The sequence below is a fragment of the Monomorium pharaonis genome, chromosome 9 (genome assembly GCF_013373865.1).
Source record: "Monomorium pharaonis isolate MP-MQ-018 chromosome 9, ASM1337386v2, whole genome shotgun sequence".
Taxonomy (NCBI): domain Eukaryota; kingdom Metazoa; phylum Arthropoda; class Insecta; order Hymenoptera; family Formicidae; genus Monomorium; species Monomorium pharaonis.
In genome coordinates this window covers 393,082-414,894 of record NC_050475.1, presented here as the reverse complement: position 1 = coordinate 414,894, position 21,813 = coordinate 393,082, and the positions used below count along the sequence as shown (strand labels likewise).

Below are 21,813 nucleotides of genomic sequence, written 5' to 3'. Positions count from 1 at the left end.
GGTAATAACATTTAAGTTGACAGTCAGTAATGATTATAAATACAATGTGTTATACGCGGATTTACGAATAACTCATTTACAGTTATATTTTCTTCTTAAAAAACACATAGATAAGAATTATTAAATACGTCATTAAATTTTAATTAGTATTTTACTTCTAAATAATTATTTTAAATCTGCAGCTCTTTTTAAAAGATTAAGTCTAAGATCAAAGTCTTTCGATTTTTAGTCTAAAATATCACGAGAAGTAAATTTAAAAATTTGTAAAATAAATCTATGATTATTAAAAATCTTTTATACATCTCATTCTTATAAGAGGACCACACATAGATTTGCGAGCAAAGATGCTGTGTTTCTCGCTTTCTCGTAAGAAAAACACTCAGAAAAAAAAAAAACAATTGTGTCGTACGGAAAGAAGAACGAAGGAAAAAAGAAGTGCACGTCGTCGCACGTGTTACGAGGAGTTCCGCGCCATAGGACTTCGTGACACGAAGGGCTACAGGAGTGCGGGAGCTACGGGGAGAGACTTCCTTAATAAAATGGGGCGCAAACGCCACGCCAGCGAATATCTAGCTGATAGCAGTTCGGTCAGCTCAGCGTCCACTTCGAAAATGCCGAGTGAGGGCTAAGGGGTGGCGCAGGCGGGGAACTGCCAAACCAGAGTCCGTAGAAGGGTGGCTGCTGCTTAGGCTGATTCAATCTACTGTCACCCTTCTGCCAGCCGATGGCCTTTTCGGCGTATCTTAACGCGCCGAAGAATGAAAGACGCAAAACAAAAAAAAAAAAAGAAAAAGTGCGAGTAATAATTCAAAAATTTAGAAATGTTTTAAATAAAACTCGCAAAAATTCTAGCGGTTTTGTCTTGATTTCATATTCAATCTTTAGTTTACTTGATGTCAATTATTTCTTGAAAGTGATGTTTAACAAATATCATAAAAATATTAAAGGATTTTTACAACCTATTGAAAGTTTAACTGTGAAATATTAAGACTTTTTGTGAAATAAAATTATCAATAAATCTAAAAATATAGTTACCAAGATGTAATCAATATCATATATATAAGAGTTACAATTAAAAAATGTTTTATTAATTATTCCTATATATATTAATAAAATATATATAAGAATAATTTATAAAACAATTATAAAATAATAGTGAGAAAAACTTTGGTCGGCTGTTTATTGCGACATTCACGGTCCCAACTGAATGTACCTGTACAGTGTACGTTTAAAGCGAAAAGGTTAATCGCGTCACGCTACCTGATCTTAATGCTGATCGTTTAAAGATACTAGTCAGGTGACACTCATTCGTTTTGAGTCCCCTGTGCCCTATGTGTCGCCCACGCATGCGGCGAGGTTCTCTCCCCTGCATCAGGTGGTCGCCATGCAGTGCAATAAACATATTCATAGTTGGAGTAAAGGGTTAGACTTGCACGGTGGTGAATATAGCCGGGTTGGACAGAGATAAAGGGTGAGAGACGGGAATAGAAAAACTTGTCGCATTCCGTGGGCAAAGTGCACAGGCCGAGGAGAGCCGTGTTTGCGTGTGGGAAAAAAGGTATCATAAAAAATGCAAGGTTACCCACATTTTTTTTTATACGACCAAACTGCTTTGCGAGAGCGCCTGATAGGAGAGGGAGTGCGGAAAGGGAGAAGAAAGACAGAGGCGAGAGTGGCGGATACGGGGGCAGAGTACGAGAAAAAGTCTAGTTATCGCTGGATAATACTCTCGCACTTTTTACGCAAGCATCTCTACAAAGGGCTCGTGCCTCAGATTCATAAAAAGTCAAGCAAACTGTCGAGAGTTACGTTTATCACTCGGTGGAATTAGGTGATTCTTCAAGTCGTTCGAAGGGATTTTTTGAAGACGAAACGTGGACTGGTTCGCGTTCCTAACATGTTAAAGTACTAACAGGATTACATTTATTTCTCTCTTCGCCTGATAATTTTTTTATACACAAAAATATTCTCTCAAAGCAAAATAATGAAAGCGATTAAAATTTTCCGTAGGGCTTCCCTATAATAAATTGATGGAAATTAATTAATTTTTAATAGTGCAATTAATTTCTAACTTAATTATTTTCTTACAAAAAATTTTTTGTATTTATTTTACAAAGCATGTTAGATGTTTGTGAGATACACGCAAAATATGTTGCTTTAAAAAAATCGACACGTGTCTAATTCGAAAGATCCGTATCGGGAATCTCGAAAGAATCTCGCTGTATAAAGTTGGTGAATAAGGACGAGACGCCGGCCGGTACGCGGGCGTGCAGACGAGCAAGGATTCTCGTGCCATGCGCACGTCTGTCCGTCGTGTTCTCTCTCTGAAGACGCGTTGCCGTAGAAGGGAGGAAGGACGTAGCGGAGCGGCGTCGTAATTGAAAGAGGACATACAAGCTCGAAGAGGATGAAGCTAACAGAAAGAGAGAGAGAGAGAGAGAGAGAGAGAGAGAGAACGCGCAGCATCTCCTGCAGGATTCGTCGCTTGCCGAGAGTGAGCGAGGAAAACGAGTAAAGCCAGAGGAAGAGAACGACCAAACACTCGTTGGAAGGAACGAAGAGGGAGGACGAAAGCCAGGAGGGGTAAGGAGCTCTCAAATTTGGTTGGCTGTCGCTTTCCACCGTTTTGTCGTGCGTGCCTATCCCTCTTCAGGCGAGAATCGGAGAAGATCGACTGTAGTCGAAGGTAGTGGGGTTGGTAGAAGGACAGGAGTAAGCAAGCGAAAGAGAAAAAAGAAGAGAGACAGACTCATGTTTCGGCCAAGTTTTGGACGAGACGGGAGGGAGAAGTTTAAGTGAGAGAAAGAGAGAGAGAGAGAGAGAGAGAGAGAGAGAGAGCAAAGGAAAGAGCGAGATAAAAACATAACGGAGAGCAAGTGAGAAGGGCGAGAGTTCTTCCAACGAAAGGAGCGTGATGGAACGATGGAGCCTTCACGAGAGAAAGAGAAAGTTTTAACGTTGGACGGAGAGAAGCACGATTCGCCGGTGTTAGACAAGAAGGGAGAAAGACGTTCGGAGAGAACGACAAAGTGAGTGGGAGAGAGATGGTTATAGAGAACTGAGGGAAACCGCGTTCAAGTCTGAGAGAGAAAGGCAGAATTCGAAGAGTCGGCAAGTGACGACGAAGAGGGGGTGGCGAGTATTGGCGAAGGAAGCAGTGTGGGGCGGAACACAGCGAGGGAGGGGTGAGGGGAGGAGAATGGTGCCTTGGCGCGAGCCCGAGGTCTCGAAACTACGGAATTCCAGCCGGCAGAGTAGTGCCGGCGTTCGTACGACACGGTTCTACGGTAGTAGTGAGCAAGTGTAAAATCCGAGGAGAGTGAGAAAAAGGGAAGAAGAGAGAGAGAGAAAGAAAGAGAGACAGAGAAAGAGAGGGAGAATGAGAGCGGGGGGGCTGAATGGAGGGGTGACGCAAGGCTGAGGTGCTTGCATCTCATTGTGTTCGCGGCTTCAGTTCTATCGTTCTCGCAGTACTGGAATATGTGACGTCAGGTGATCGCTTTTAAGACGCCTGCAATCAATTGTGAACAGAGAGAGAGAGAGAGAGACTCTGAGTGAGCTACTACACACGAGGAATAGACATCGCAAATCGCAGTGAGTCTCTCTTAACAATCTTCAAGATAAAGATCGTCGGGACGTTTCAAGACACGTTTCCCTCCAGAATTTTTCTGTCGTGTCGCCGAACGAGGATAACCTTGCTTCGAAACGAAAAATGCAGATACGAGAGCCGCTCAACATGTAAATCATGAGCGGTACGCGTGTTCGCGTTTGTTTTGTTTTGTTCGTCCCGGCGCCGAGTTAACCGGCGTTGTTCGAGTCTCGTTATTGGAAGTCGCGTCCCCGGCACCACGGTGGGAACTAGCAAGTGGTACCGTCTCGCTGTCGTCGTCACCGTCGTCGACACGTCGTCCAACCGAGGCCGACGATGCTGCACGCGGTGATCGCGACTTCTCGCGTGACATTAAGTTGGACATTCACGTTTGGAGCAAGTGCGATCATATGATAAATGTAGAACACGCTGTATCCCCGGTTTCTTTTTGTTTTCTCCCTTCTTCTCGTTATTTGTTTGATCCTCTTCCCTACCTCTATCCTCATTCACCAGCCCTGCCAGCTATCACAAGGTGTATTATTTCGTCCCTGCTGAGACTGAATCCACACAAGTGACTTATCTTACGGTGCCGTTTCGCGCTATTATCGTCGTCGTCGTGCCCATATGATATCTCGTGTGGTTCTATCGCGTCACGAGACGCAATTTAGGAGGTGGCGAAGTGAAACAATCGAAAACAGAAAAAAAGGAAAGAGTGGATTACCTCGTTTGCGCGCGCGCGCGTGCGGGCGCGTGGCAAGTACTCATGTATATTTCGACCGGTTTCGTTCTGTTAGTGTTGTGTACAAGCTACTGTTTGAGCGTGTATATCACGCCTGCAAGTAAACAACGATTGAAGCGCGTGACTTGACGGCGGCGCCGAAACGGAGGGGAAAGGACAATATGAGTGAGATGACGAGTGCCGTCGAGACGCAACAGCAACAGCAACAGTACGTAGGCGGTAGCTCTAATGCGGAGCACCACTGCAAGCCTTGCGGTGTCAATTTCGACAGCGAGAAGAGCTTGGAGGTGCATATGCACTACCAGCATAATAAAAATTCGTTAAATCAATGGCCCAATAAGGCACAGCAGGAAGAAAGTAATAATAACCATAGCAAGACTGGTAACCACAATAATCACGTGAGCGCCAGCCGCGACAGCGTGCCGGCGGATTCGAGCGAGCCGTCATCGATGTCGCCCTCTCAGGATCTAACATCCTCGCAACAACAAACACAACAGCAGCAGCAACAACAATCGCAACAACAATCTCAACAGCCTGCCATACAGACAATTGTCTGTCAGCCGTACGATCATTTTCGAGCTCCAATGTTTAGCGAGAGCGGCTACTTTATGCAGAACGATCAAACTTACATCATGTCTCATCATTTTTCGCCATCACAGGAAGACGGCCAGAGCAACGGCGGTCGCGACAGTGGTTACATGCGCTATCCATATCAACCGTATCAACATCAGCAATTGTTTCCCTCGGAAACAATTCACGCGACTTCTAATTCCACCAGCCCACAAAGCCCGCCTTTTCATTGCGACAAATGTGGTGCCGCTTTTGAGGATGCGAATCAATTAGGTGAGCACACGAGAACGAATCATTTAGACTCACCTACCACGTATCCATCCGTACCTCAGTATCAACAGCTGGGTAACAGTCCTCAACAACAAGGCCAGCAATTACACTCATCGCCGCCTCTCTCAAATCAACCGCAACAAACCAGCTACGATTACAATGGACAGACGGTCAAGTCGGAGATAAAGCAAGAACAACCGGAGGAACAAACTGAAATTCTTGACTTAGATTCTCATAAGGTGCAAACGCATAGATACGAAGAGGAAATGATTAGGTTACAGCAGCAACAACAGCAGCAGCAGCAACAACAGCAAGGACTTCAGATGCAGATGCATCATCAACAAGTGATGCAGCAGCAGCAGTCGCAAAGAGTAGAATCGCTTCCGGTGAGTTCCATGTTGGGTTGGCCAACTATTCAAACTCACGATTATCATACAGGACATCCACCAATGGGTCCCATAAACAATATTCCACCTATCGCTGATCAGGATCAATATATACGCAGTCAACATATGCCCGTGGAGCACGGGCATCAGAATTCGCCAATAATCTCGAGCACACAACCGATGTCGGGCCATCAGATGTCGGCTGGATTCGTGCAACAAACGCCAAAAGCGCCACCGTTGGGAAATCAAAACTGGAAAAGCAACGAGGCGCGCCGTCCAAAGACATACAATTGCACTGCGTGCAACAAGTGGTTTACAAGTTCAGGACATTTGAAGAGGCATTATAATACTACGCTACATAAAAACGCTGTCAAGAATGGAAAAGAGCCCGATCCGGCAACTCTACCAATCAACGCTCATCATCATCCCCCTAGAGAGAATAGCACTGGTCATTCGACGAGTGGCAGAGGCGGCGGCGCTCCCGCGCGGTCTCCACCAGAATTATCATCTTCGCGGAGTCCCCCAAACTTGATGGCAGGTCCCTCGGGCGAGGCGACGAGGGGCCTGCTTCACACGCCCACCACGCTCTGCAACAACAATTCCAACAGCAGCAACAGCAGCAGCGAATCTTTAACAGCGGCCCTGGTACAGCAGCAGCAGCAGCAGCAGCAGCAACTGGTCCATGCGGGAATAATCAATTCCCCGGTGTCATCGCCGCTGGCGGGACACCATCAGCAACAAATGGGTACAGCGCCTCACCAACTGGGTCTTCAGCAACAGCAGCAACAGCAGCCTCACCTGTCAACGGGTTCGTCGGGCCAGCCGGTGCATCATTCCACGATTTCGCCCACCATGCCCCCACCGGTGGCATCGCACACCCTGAATTGCCCTTCGCCAATGGGTTCATCATCCCACCCGGTTCATCACATGAACTCGCCGCCCGGCTCGGGCCATCAGGCAATGACTTCGCCCACAGCGATGGGGGGTACTACGATGCCTCATCAACCGTACCCAAACGCCTTGCCCCCCCACGTTACAATTACTACCAGCACCCCGGCGGTCCCACTGGAATCTACCCAAACGGCTATCCTACACCTTACTATTGGTAACGAGCAAAACGAGCGGCCACGACATATGTTGCCCAGTTTTAGAACTATTTTAAATTTTACGGAATTCGAATACGCGGTAGATCAAAACCAGACAGAGACCGTTAACGTGGGGGGGCTAAATGTGGAGGAGGAGATCACTCCTCAAGAGTCATTTGAATCTTCAGAATCAAATTATGACATATTTTCACCTTCGCGTTATGCTAAGCCATTTAGCAATGTAGACATGACGACGTTGCAGACAAATGACGTTGTAGACAATGTAACGCAAGATGAAAATGCAACAGTTACATTGTGCTATACACTTGAGCACGTTATCGAGAAAAACAACAATCATTTACCACATTTAGGACATGCGAAGGAAGATTTAGATCCAAATATCGGTTTGGACCTCAAGAAAAATCGTAAGGTCAAAGGCAGTACAAAGAAGGAATGTAATAAGATTATCACTACTGCTAATATCATCTCAGACGGTGACATACATAAGTGCGTTGATTGCAATAAGGTGTTCAACAAGGCCTGCTACTTGACGCAGCATATTAGAAGCTTTCATTCGGGCGAGAGGCCGTTTAAATGTAGCCAGTGCGGCAAACGGTTTCCAGACGAGGAGCAGCACAACAGGCACTCGACAATGCATTCGATGGCGAGAAAGCACAAATGCGAAATGTGCCCAAAGATATTCGCTCACAAAACTGATCTTAAGCGGCACCTTTGCATCCACACTGGTAAACGGCCCTTTAAATGTGATATTTGCGGCAAGGGATTCATCAGGCAAGATCACATGAAGAAGCATCAAGAAACACACAATAAGAAAATGCGACTAGAAAAACAACGGCAAGCTGCTCGGGTCTTCTCTCAACGAGTCAACCCTAATAATCCCCAACGGATCAATATCGTTACATCAATAACAAACGGAGCAGCACGGTTGCAACAAAATATTTCAAGAATCAAGAAGTTACAGTTAGATAATTAATAAAGATTCATGTCTTTGCTTGATTGGGGACAGTCCGATGCGCGGCCTCGAGATCGTCCTAATAACAAAACACGAGGTAAGAGTCTCTGTCGGCTAACGGACATTGTTTTTTTAAATATTTAGTTTCGCACTTTCATCTTTTTTATTTTTTTCAATCTGCAATTCGAAACTCGGCGCGTAATCAATTAACTTATCAATTAATTTAATAATTATTGTAGTTTATGATAAGATACTATAATAATTATCTCAATAAAATAGATAAGATTCGACATATAATTTCTCGAGAATGGCTTGTATATATTTTCCCTTGTATATATTTTCTGAAAGAATAACAGTTTCCTTTCTCTCTCGCATCAATATCGATATAAATGCTTAATATTTAAGTCGAAGAAACTCAATATTCTCCAAGAAAATAATATAAAAAGATCGAACGGACTTCTCAATATACCGAAATTACTGATGTTCCTTAAAATATGTATAAAAAACAAATCAATATCGGCGACATTTTACGATAATAATATGGCCCTAAAATCATTGCCATTTCCCGAATCAATACCGACGGAATGGCGTGAGATTTTTTCTATTATTTCAGTCATATGAATTGCTTGAATCAGCAAATTTTAATTTCATGACTCGTTTTGATGACGATCTCGAGAGAATTGTAAATGTCACCTTTTTAAATTAATTATCAAGAGATTAAATAATCGAAAAATTAAAATATCAACGCGATATTAAGCGTATAAATTGTACAAAGTATTTTAAAAATATATATAAGTGTATATTATTATATTATCCTTATTAATACTTAAGTGTGAATAAAAAGGCTCTTTAATAAATTACAATCATAAGAGGAAAGCCAATAAGTGTTAAAAGCATACTCGTTTGACGTTTTTATACTTTTTTGTGTTTAGTACTGAAGTTACTATTAATAATTATGCATTTACAATCACATTTTATTTTATATTTTCTCAGCATAAGTTTCTACTAAAATTTCCTCTTATTAATTGCATTTAATTTATCATTATATATATTTGTTTTTTTTGCAAAATGTGATACACATATATGGATATTTTCAATTTTAGAATGCATACAATCGTTATGGATGAAGATGTAATAATTTCTAGATAATATTAGTGATTATAAGTATATTATAATCATCAATATTGCGATTGTAAATATATACTATTATTTATAATATTATATAAATTGTAAAAGAAAAACTTCTAAATCACAACAGCAATAGAAGAGCCTCTATTACTCTTTGACTGAAGGAAAATACAAAACTAAGCATAAAAAGCTTTTTATAAAAAATTGAAACATTTAATATAATATAAAAATCTACCCGCGCTCTTCCTAAAAAAGTAAAAGTTCACCTTATTTTTAATATTTTTTAAATATTGTAAATGGTATTTTTTGTAAATTTGTAAATTGTATTTTTTTGTAAATTTGTATAAAATAGTAGATATTCTCTTAGTACTGTAAAATATTTTATGTTAAATTTTTTCTTTTGCGTATAAAAAATAGAAAACTCCGTTTAAATTTCTATTAAAATTTAGTATGAAAATTTTTCAATAAATTTAAATGTCTTTGTGTTACAAATAATTCCGATAAATTGCGATAAGAAAATTAGGTTTTATTCGAAGAATGTATTTTACATTCCTTTTGATATACATTCCAATTGTTGACCGGGCACGTTCTAACACTAGTGCCTCATTTGTTTATTTAAAAGCCTAAGATAGTATAAGTTACGATTTGTGCGTTGCTCGAAGTGGACTTTGCTCGTATTTTTATATTAACTTCATAAAAAAATTTAATAATGAGTTCTCATCTGTCATTTTTAGAGATATTAAATGTTTTAATATTTTATATATAAATTATAGAGAGAATTATATTAATTAAACTGTAAATTATACACACGTATCAATACTCTCGAAAATTCGATCAATACTCTCACTTATTCCGAATTTTTGTATTATGTTCAATTACTGTATGAACTTTTGCTTCATTTATTAGTAAAATTAACTGTTGATTTAATATTAGTAGTTTACATTCTAAAAAATTCATATAGGATATTTTCGAATCTTATTCTATTTATTAGCATTATTTGTTCGTATTAAATACGTTGAAGTACTAATAATTTATTAGTGACTTTTGTTGTTGACGTACATATTTCCTATGTTGAAGTTTGTTGATTACATATTTTCGCAGTTCAATCGTTCCGTATATTGACGGCACTAATTAATCGATGCCTGATTAATTACTGGCAAAATGAACCAATCACCGAGACTGCAATCCGACCCCTTGGAGCGAATTTTCCTTCGAGCCACGCGTCATTCGACGCACGCAAGCATACAATTATGGATAAACAAATCTCGTCGCTATAACGAAATAACGTCCAGGTATGCATAATTGTTTCCTCCGGTCGTTGTCGAATCGAACGGCCGATTTCAGATGCGTTAATAATTTTTTATCACGTGATTACTACACTAATTATTTAAATATTCATGCAACTGTTGTCGTTTAAAAAGAATTATCTCTAACGTCGAATGTGTTGAACTTACAAGTTTGTTTGATTGTTCTTGATTACAAAAATAAGGAAATAATGAAAATGTTTGTTCTATAATTGTTTCATTACAAATAATCTGTTAATATAAGTATACATATTTTATATCTTGTACATTAAGTTTATCATGACGGTCCGTACTTCTATTTCTATCCGTATTTTAATCCGCGTTTGACTTTTTAATAAATATAACAAAATGAAAATTTCGTAGTTTCCATTGCTCATACGAAACTGTTTTTAAAACATTTTTAATAAATTTATTTCTATATAATATTTAATATTAATATTATGATATAACGTAATTAATTTATTAATAGTACATTTATTAATTACCTCAAAGATCGTATAACCGTTACGATGAATATACTATGAATATACAATGCCAGGATATTTCTAATTCGATAACGTCATTCGTAGCAATATTATTTATTGATGATTTGTAAAGAAACCTCGCAAGTGATAAATACGATCGGTTTATCCTTCATTTTTAAGATACAGACACATTTTACGTTATAAATATATTAAACCTACATTATTAAATAAACTTCATAATAAATGTCCAAAGCTGGCCTTCACCATCAGCTAAAATAATGTCGTTTTAGAAGTATCCTATATGAAACAACATAAGAACGTGTGTAGGGATAGAATCAGACGCGAAGAACGTACATCACGTACTTACGCGAACAAACGCGATATCCTTTCAAGCGCCGTGTTTGTTTATCATATTAAAAAAGAGTAATATCATCATAATAATATCGACGTAATATAACGGTAACACGGTAACACGGTAATTGATAATATAGCATTCTTGCCAGTTTTACTATATAATGTCACATCCGGAACAAACTACCTCAGAGTTCAGGAATTTAACGATGAATGAATGGAGGAAAGAGACAAGATGAAAGAGCCAATGCAATAATAATAATAGTAATAATAATAATAATAATAATAGTAATAATATTGTAAAAGTAGCGAAGAGCGGCCGTGCGGGCGAAATGATGCATTTTCATATTGCATTTTTCATATCAATGGATAAATGTTTAAACATTTATACTCGTATATGGATAGAGGTCATTCCTTTATCGAAATCTCAAGTTGAAAAAGAAAAGAATGTATAAAATGTATAAATTTTTTTGTATTATTTTTGTAAATAATTTTTCTTTCTTGAATCGCCCGCCGGTTCAATCTACCCGTAATAAGACGTTATAATTTAGACTTTAACATTTGAAAATGTATGAATAATGAAAAATGCGAGAGACAAAGAGAGAAAGAGAGAGAAAGGATAAGAAAAAAAAAGATCTAATAGCAAATTTGGTTGGATGCGCCATTGCGCACTAATGTGAATTAGTTATATATAACTATCTATGTGTAGGAACATTAAAAACACATACACACATATACAAATATATACAAGTTGGCGAAAAGACTTGTGCGCACGTTGGACTTATGTTTTTTTTAACATAATTTAGTATACTTAATATAACTTAGTATACTATTTGATAGAATATAGTTGATACTTTTGGCAATTAGGGCATCTATATTATGTTTTTACACTTAATATGTTAGTGCGCAACCGAATTCGCTATGAGAGATGCGAAGACTAAAGAAATACTGACGTACGTTCTCTAGAAACATATCACAACAGTGTTACTGCACACTCAATTTTAGTAAAAAAAAAAAAAGATAATCGTAAAGAAAGGCGTTCGGAAGAAAATGTGTGCGCGTTCCGATTGCGATCGAATATATGTATCTAGCCATATCAATGTTTTACAAAACTGTCATGTGTGAGAGGAGGACATGATACGACGTTCACGATTTCATTCGTCTCCATGTCGGAGGATGATGAAAGAAAGATGCGAAAAAAGCGTGAGCAAGAACATTTTAACGGCTGTATTTTTAGTATGGTTCTTCTATGTGAAGAATTTTGTGTATAGTAGCGTTGTTCGAAAAGAGAACTGAAAACTTGTTTTCCATATTATGGACTATTACATCTATTACTATTATATAATTGTATTATTACTTATTATTATTATTATTGGTAAAAATTCTTGTATCATGACCTACAATTCCGTATACATTTTATATTCATTTTAATGCCTATTGTGAAAAGTGATGATCACCCAGCACGTGCTGTGTATGTGCTATGTATAACACTACGCTTATACATGTGTGTATACACTAGGGGATTATTTTCCAAAATGTCTTTGACACACATTAGGCTAATAGGATAATATCTCGAATAAGGTATCTCGAATTTATAATAATCCTTTTAGAAAATGTTTTAGTTTATTAAAATGATAGTATTTGGTTCACACGTAAGATTTCGTATTTCTTAAAAAATAAAAATAAAAAATAGAAAAGTTCCTTTTTCCGTAAGAGTCCCTTACTCTTTTAAAGATATTTTATGTTCTAAAGAGTGATCCCCTAAACATTTTACACAGTGTATGTCACATATGTAAAAATCAACTTAGAAACAATGTCTCGAGATGTTTGAGATCATAAGAAATTAACGATTCTATCAATCAAGTAATAAGTCAATATTACTTTGTAAAACTCGAATACATCACGCGCAAGTCATAATTTCTCTAGATAGATAATTATTTTTGAGGAAGAGACAAAACATAGATTATAAAAACTGAGAAATTTCTCTTTAGAGCTTTTCCTTTATTTTCCTACTTTAAATTTAAAAGGAAAAAATTAAAAGAATTTCTGCATTCAGAGACATTGCCTCTACACATACTGTTAGAATAATGATAAGACATTTGTAAATAATATAAACGCGGTTTGAATGACAAAATGGGCAAAATATCAATAATGTTGGGATATCCCTCGAAAATGTGATTCTGACTTCATGGGCATTTTCTCGAAGAATATATTAGAGACAATTTGCGCAACGTGCGAGCGAAATGTAACTCAATAGGGATTTTCTCATTTCATAAAAGTGTAATTTTCCACACACACACACACACACACACACACACACACACACACACACACACTTCTTGTTTATATCTCCCTTGTGCCATAGCCATGCGTGTTGGTAAATTATAAAGTTCCATAGAGAATGTAAAAGAGTGTACGGCGACTGCGACATAATGGATGATGAATAGATTTCGATTATACAATATATGTAACGAATGTATGCTGACATTTATAACTTCTTTCCAAATATGAAATAATGACACCATGCGTTTTCTCTCTGTTCCTCTTGACGGGCATGCAAAATCCCAAAATCCACGAAATTTAAAAAATGGAACAAAACTGCTTGAAATCAGTAAATATAATAATATTAGAAATCACGAGTTTGCATATCTCCGAACATTATGAGAAAATTGTTAATTATTCCGCTACATTATATAGTATTTCTTTACGTTGATTTCAAGATTATAATTTTTTTTGTTCCGGTCGACGATAAGCCATTTTTTAAGCTTCGTAATAACGATTTTAGGATTTTGCATGCTTACAGTACCGTTTTGAAGATAATATGCGTAACATAAGATGCATAAGCTCTCATGACGAAGAACTGCAAAGACTGAATTAAAAGAAAAGTTATTCCCGTTGAAATTTACAAGATTACAGAAATGTAGCTCAGATTACAAGGTCTGTAAACATGAAACCGGAATTTTCCCATGGATGGGTAACGCTAGCTGTCAATGTAATTACCGTCAAACCGCATCATTGGCGTCATTTTCTTGTTTTGACATGTGATAAAGATTTTCAACTCAAGGCAATACTTCGAATAAAATATTTTTTATTATTTTCATACAATAAACGTGTATTTTCTATAATAAAAATTCCGGTTTCATATTTATAATATATACCTGGTATAAAAATTGTGTAGTAGGGTTTTAAAAAGATCTTTAATCTTGTTTATGCATCTTATGATTTAACTGGTATCATGGGCTTTTCCCACATTGCAACTAGTCATTTTAATATTTTAATAATAGAACACGAAAGAGATATTTGTCCATATTTGTGTCTTCAATGTATAAGATTTAATGTTCATTTAATTCTTTTCTTCAAGTAAACATGTAACAACGCGTCTGTATCTATCTGTACCGCGATTTGTATTATATAATAATGCTTTCAAGAAAGTAAGGAGAAATGAAAGCGAAAACTAGAAAATAATAGTTAGTAATGTAATTTCTATTTGTTTTTATAAGTTTTAGTATAATATGGGTTAGTTTTGTTTTTATAAATTTTTATAAATCTTTTATAAACAGTTTATATTTCGCAAAATAAAATAAACTATCACTTAAACAATTATTTTTTTCTTTTCGTTCCTTTCTTTTCCTTTGGTTTTTTCCTTATGTTTTTTTTTTATCGAACGCACTCATTCTACGCTTTATGAATTATATAGTGTATATAATGCATGTATTATTTGATGTATGGATATATCGTACTATTAGCAAAAATCCAATTACACTTTACATCTGTAAGACAAGTAAATTCGCATTAACACTGTTATCTCATATTTAAGATTATATGTATATACGTAAAAACGGAAAACACGCAAGAAACCTTGAAAGATTTATAAATTACTTTCTCAAGTGCTCCGAGCATAATTTCTTTCTTCCAATACGGAGTTACGTATTGTGTTGGCGCAATTTTATAGTCTTGCCTTACGATATACCACATTCAGCCAAGTTTGAGATATGGCGTATGATACATGGGTACCGAACGGGTTAGCGCACGTTATGTTTGTTTCGCGTATTCGTGATCGGACTTCATTAATTCCGAGCGAGCGAAACAGTTTCAGCGGTTTTAACGTTCCGAAATCCGTGAATTCCTTCCGTTTTATATACTGTTTGCACGGGCATTTTTTTCTCGCGCTTTTATTGGCCAATTTAGTTAATATCAGAGTACAGACACGTGGGGATGTACGCGCCCGCGAGATTCCATGAAATATCCCGATCGTGGCGAATCGCCCATCCACCCGATCTGTACCATTACACCCACCATCTCCCTTCTGTAATCCTCTCCTTCTTTACCCTCCCTCCCTCTCACCCTTCTCCCACGCCAGGCTTCTCGTCGCGTACTCGTAACCTTGGGCATTCTGTAATTTAGCAAATTGTTGCGGACTCGACGAAAGGAATCGCTCGATTCGCGAGTGCTTCGCCAATAGCGATGATGGTATCGCTCGCCGCGCTCGGACGACTCGAGCGCGAAAAAGGATAAACAAATAAATAATCGGAGAATCGAGACAAGATAAGGATGTCCCGCGAACTTTTACGGATGAAGGCAAAATTCTGATCTCGCACGCGACTCAATCGTTTCGCACGATGGTAAGTTGGATTCTTCGAACTTTCCTTCGGATGATCCAAAGTACTTAATATGAATAAAAAGACTAAGTTAAAGTAAAATAAAAATCTTGCGAACGTGTAAAGTACTTTTAGATATATCTTACACTTTCAGGTTGTAGAATTGTATATCATATTGCATCGTGCATTAATTTGTCTTTACAAATCCTTTACGTTTTTAAGAATATAAATATTTTAAAGATTACAAAATTATTCTTTCACTTATAATTTGCAATATCGCGCAATCTGCATTTTCATGTTGGTTTATCGCTCTCGTGGATTAAATACAACGTCAATTTATTGCATCGCTATTTAAAGATCTATAATCAACCGATATACGCATCCTTATAGAAAGCTAATCAACGTCAGCTAAAAAAGCCTGGCGAAGCAAGCGCGAATCGAGGGAGACTTGCACAGCGAATACGGCGGGGCTGAAAAAGGAAAAAAAAATGAAGAAAACGAGCGACGACGAAGATCGATAGTCGCGTGGATTTAATTGCGAATTACGCGGTAATGATTACCGATCGCCCTTTCCTTGTTTCGCAGCAATAATAATTAATGGCCGATCGGCTCGTTGGACGCCCCTGCCCCGCTATCAGCGAGTCCACATCGTTGTTAGACTTAGACAACATCTACCTGATGATGAAGCAATATATCGATGCGATTTATAAGACGAAAGAAGAACTGAGTGAAAAATAAAGAATGAAAGAGTGAGAGAGAGAGAGAGAGAGAAGAGTGAAAGAGTACCGAATGAGTGAAAGAGAAACGTGTGTGGAATAAGAAAAGGAGCAAGCCGAAAAGAAGCGATGTTAGGTGTAGTCCATTGTACCGTATTACGCGTCTTCTAGCTAAATTTTTATGTTTTTTAATTCGTTGTGAACGAATGTTTTTTGGTATAAATATATATATAAATAAATAAATCTATATATTATATATTTAAATTCTAGACTACGAATTCTATAAGTGAGAAATCAATCAACGAGCTGCGTGTGGCGGCTGCTGTAATATTATATCTCGTTGTGAAAAAACTCACGAGCGACCGACGACGACGACGACGACGACGTGTCGTCCTGTATGAGGGTGACAATCGAGATCCACGAAAACGCGAGATATGTTTCTGCTTAAATGCATATCCCGGTCGCGCATTTAACGCTAAGGAATGCGACCCGAATTATTATGTTACGTTCGATGCGGGAGGCAGGCGCGAAAAATATTGTACAACAGCTGGCGAGCCCCCGATACGGCACCGCATTCCAGCGATAACCGCGCGATCTCGCAATCACGACGAGTCTTACGCGTCTCTCGCGGAGAAGTGAATTCCGAGAAAGATGAAACGAAAAAGAAAAGAAAAAAAAATTTCGGCGATCAAGTCCGAGATCGCCGGATCGCAATACTTTAATTAGATTGCCGTTGCCGATCGTTGCATCGAAGCCATCCAGCCGCGGCGTGCCGCGATTTACCGCGCGCGCGTATACAAAAACTTTTACGATTAACTCTGTAATTTACTAGCCCTTTCGAGAGGAGCACACTGCCGCTACGGGACAGATTCAAGGGTGGAGCGAAGAGAGGCTCGAGCGAGATCTCGATCACGCAGGCCGCGTATACAGATCATGTATACAGTTATATTCGCCGTTTACGTATATGACGAATGCCATACACAAGTACCTCATGATACAAAACACATGTACAAATGTTCATACGTTTTCAGAATTAATATTAGCTAATTAATAAATAATGAATATCCAAAAGGTCGGTGACCGATGACTCTGCGGCGTATTAATGGATTCCCCTCCTGCTCCGTTCCTTCTTTCTCCTCGTGGTTCCGTTCTTTTTTGTTTATTTCGATAATCTTTTTCTCCTCCCGGTAAGTATGTGTCTCATTATTATGAATTCTCCCTGTTACATCGAACGTCCGAAAGATAGTGATTTACCACGAGGACAATCGTTGTGCGCGAGCGAGACGATCGGCGAAGGTAAGTATTCGTGAAGAGGGAAAATTATAGTATAATAACATACGCATACACGCACACATGCACACGTATGCGCGCGCGCACACGCACGCCATAATAGAAGGTGTAGTATCACAATATGCTTGCATTATAACGCGCATAACAGAGTAATTTATTTAATGACTTGTGTCGCTGTTTACGACATTTAAGCGATGCGGCAAGGCCGTTAAATAATTATCGGCGTTTGAAGCACGCAAGTCGCTCCATAATAAAGATTTCTCATGGCGTGACGATGGGATGAAATAAATCCATACGGGATGTTTGAGGAAATACGAATATCAGCGGAATAAATTTGCTTGCCGTTCTGCTTTCGGACGGGATTTAATTTGTAATTTGCGTCAAGTAATGTCGATAATTAAAGAAGAACAAAGAAATTAAATGTAAACACACGTGTGTCTTAGCTCTTAATTGTAAAAAATAATTTCTGCAATAGGCTGACGATTGCAGTAAATAATTAATGAATTTTTACAACACACAGAGCGTTGTAAAAAATAATTTCTGCAATAGGCTGACAATTGGAACAAATATCGAATTTTTACAACACACAGAGTGTTGCAAAAAATAATTTGTACAATAGGCTGACAATTGCAGAAAATATCGAATTTTTACAATACACAGAGTGTTGTAAAAAATAATTAATGCAATAGGCTGACAATTGCACAAAATATCGAATTTTTACAATACACAGAGTGTTGTAAAAAATAATTAATGCAATAGGCTGACAATTGCAGAAAATATCGAATTTTTACAATACACAGAGTGTTGCAGAAAATATCGAATTTTTACAATACACAGAGGATTGTAAAAAATAATTTTTGCAATAGGCTGACAATTGCAGAAATTATCGAATTTTTACAATACACAGAGTGTTGCAGAAAATGTCGAATTTTTACAATACACAGAGTGTTGCAGAAAATATCGAATTTTTACAATACACAGAGTGTTGCAGAAAATGTCGAATTTTTACAATACACAGAGTGTTGCGGAAAATATCGAATTTTTACAATACACAGAGGATTGTAAAAAATAATTTTTGCAATAGGCTGACAATTGCAGAAATTATCGAATTTTTACAATACACAGAGTGTTGCAGAAAATACCGAATTTTTACAATACACAGAGCATTGTAAAAATTATTTTCTGCAATAGGCTGACAATTGCAGAAAATACCGAATTTTTACAATACACAGAGTGTTGCAAAAAATAATTTCTACAATAGACTGACAATTGCAGAAAATATCGAATTTTTACAATACACAGAGTGTTGCAGAAAATATCGAATTTTTACAATACACAGAGGATTGTAAAAAATAATTTTTGCAATAGGCTGACAATTGCAGAAAATATCGAATTTTTACAATACACAGAGTGTTGCAGAAAATATCGAATTTTTACAATACACAGAGTGTTGCGGAAAATATCGAATTTTTACAATACACAGAGGATTGTAAAAAATAATTTTTGCAATAGGCTGACAATTGCAGAAATTATCGAATTTTTACAATACACAGAGTGTTGCAGAAAATATCGAATTTTTACAATACACAGAGGATTGTAAAAAATAATTTTTGCAATAGGCTGACAATTGCAGAAAATATCGAATTTTTACAATACACAGAGTGTTGTAAAAAATAATTTTTGCAATAGGCTGACAATTGCAGAAAATATCGAATTTTTACAATACACAGAGGATTGTAAAAAATAATTTCTACAATAGGCTGACAATTGCAGAAAATACCGAATTTTTACAATACACAGAGTGTTGCAGAAAATATCGAATTTTTACAATACACAGAGGATTGTAAAAAATAATTTCTACAATAGGCTGACAATTGCAGAAAATATCGAATTTTTACAATACACAGAGTGTTGCAAAAAATAATTTCTGCAATAGACTGACGATTGCAGAAAATATTTTTTCGCAAAAAGAATTTTAATTAATACACCGACGTTAATATCGTATTATTAAATTATTAAAGCACAGTGTACAAATTCATATGTGTGTCGAAGCCGAATGATGATGATCGATTAAGCATAAATTAACGGACCGTTGCCGTCTATGAAATCACTTCCTCGGATAATTGCCACTTTCGCGTATTCCGTAGTGCGCGAAAGGATGTCACGCACGCAGTCTCCAATATCGTCTCTCGTATTGATATATTTAGAGCGATTTTCCTGACGTGCGTGACCGGTCAAAAAATTATCCTCTCTACCGCTTTAAGTCAAATACATAAATACATGAACTAAAGACAAGTCAACTTACCGAAAACGCTGATCGTAGAAGGAAACGCAGAACTCGTCACGACAGAACTGCAACAGTCGACCCTCGACGAACATCATCTTCACGTTCCGGGCGTCTGGATGGCACGCAAATAATCCTGGATCACACACTCGCGTATCACCGACGATTTTGCACAGTCACCGATTCCATTTCCGTGGTACCGCGAAATTCACTACTAAAAAACCGAAATTGTTCCGCGTTCCGCCGCCCCCTCGCGCCGATCAAACATGTCTGGACGCCGTGTATCAACCGCCAACTGCACATCACTTTCCACCAACACAACCGGAACGAGATCTCGTGTCGATCACCGTCGATGCTCCGATCACCGTCGAACCATGCTCCGCCCGATCGCGAGCAACGCGAAACTCGCGGGCAAAAATATACACATTCCACTACAAAGAGCAACGAGCTGTTGCTATTGCGTAATAGTACATCTCCCTCGCACAAGTCGTCGACGCCGAGGAGATCGTCGTATCTGTGATCGTCGTCGAGACGAAAGATCCAAGGTTACATCGCGGACGAGTACGGTCGACCCTCGACCTTCGCGTCCCGGGCATCCGGATGGCACGAAAACAATGGCGGAAATAATCGTCGATCTTGCCACGTGACCAATTGCATTTCCGAGATTCCGCAAATTGTTGCTCCAAAAAAAGATGTCGCGACACCGCGCTCCGCCGCCCCCTGGCGCTAATCAAACATGTCTGGACGCTGTGTATTAACCGTCAACTGTGCATCACTTCAACCGGAACGAGATCTCGTGTCGATCACCGTCGATACGATGCTCCGCCCGATCGCGAGCAACGCAAAATTCGCGGCGAAATTGTATGCGTTCCATCGTAACAAGCAACGAGCTGTTGCTCCGGTAGCAGTACGACCGACATTTCCCTCGTACGAGTCGTCGACGTCGAGGAGATTGTCGCACCTGCGATCGTCGTCGAGACCTGACGAAAGGTCCAAGGTTACGTCGCGGACGAGTACGGTCGACCCTCGGCGCGCACGACCTTCGCGTCCCGGGCGTCCTGGGAATCCTGGGATTACACGAAAATATTCGTGGACCACACACTCGCGAGTCGCGGACGCAACCGTCGATCTTGCACAGTCATCGATTCCATTTCCGTGGTTCCGCGAAATTTACGGACCAAAAAACCGGAACTATTCCGCGTTCCGCCGCCCCCTCGCGGTGATCAAACACGTCTGGACGCCGTGTATCAACCATCAACTGTGCATCGCTTCCCAACGCAACCGGAACGAGATCTCGTGTCGATCATCGTCGATACTCTGTCGATGCTCCGTTCGATCGCGAGCAACGCGAAACTCGCGGCGAAATTGCACGCGTTCCATCGTAACGAACAACGAGCTGTTACTACGCGTAATAATACATCTCCCTCGCACGAGTCGTCGACCGCTGAGGAGAGGATCGTCGCACCTGTGGTCGTCGAGACGACCTGACGAAAGATCCAAGGTTACGTCGCGGACGGGTACAGTCGACTCTCGACGCACGTCATTTTCGCGTTCCCGGACGACCGGATGGCACGGAAATATTCGCGGATCACACACCCGCGAGTCGCGGACGCAACCGTCGATGTTGCACAGTCATCGATTCCATTTACGTGATTCCGCGAAATTCACGGACCAAAAAACCGAAACTATTCCGCGTTCCGCCGCCCCCTCGCGGTGATTAAACACACGTCTGGATGCCGTGTATCAACTGTGCATCGCTTCCCAACGCAACCGGAACGAGATTTCGTGTCGATCATCGTCGATACTATACTCCGCCCGATCGCGAGCAACGTAAAACTCGCGACGAAAATGTACACATTCCATCGCAACGGGCAACGAGCTGTTGCTCCGCGTAGCAGTACGACATTTCCCTCGCGCGAGTCGTCGACGCCGAGGAGATCGTCGCACCTGTGATCGTCGTCGAGACGACCTGACGAAAGGTCCAAAGTTATGTCGCGGATGGATACGGTCGACCCTCGACGCACACGATCTTCGCGTCCCGGGCGTCCGGATGGCACACGACGAAA

General features: G+C 39.3%; 1 protein-coding gene across 1 annotated transcript; it reads left to right on the top strand.

Moving 5' to 3' along the window:
- Positions 1 to 1,344: 1,344 nt before the first annotated feature.
- Positions 1,345 to 17,244, top strand: LOC105829019 (C2H2 finger domain transcription factor crzA). Its single transcript, XM_012667638.3, has 2 exons — positions 1,345 to 7,709; positions 9,842 to 17,244. Exon 1 carries the CDS (start codon positions 4,490 to 4,492, stop codon positions 7,631 to 7,633), a length of 3,144 nt encoding a protein of 1,047 aa, XP_012523092.1. The 5' UTR covers positions 1,345 to 4,489; the 3' UTR covers positions 7,634 to 7,709; positions 9,842 to 17,244.
- Positions 17,245 to 21,813: the final 4,569 nt, after the last annotated feature.

Excerpts from the sequence above, each read along its gene's own strand:
- LOC105829019 (XM_012667638.3), top strand. The coding sequence starts at position 4,490 with ATGAGTGAGATGACGAGTGCCGTCGAGACGCAACAGCAACAGCAACAG.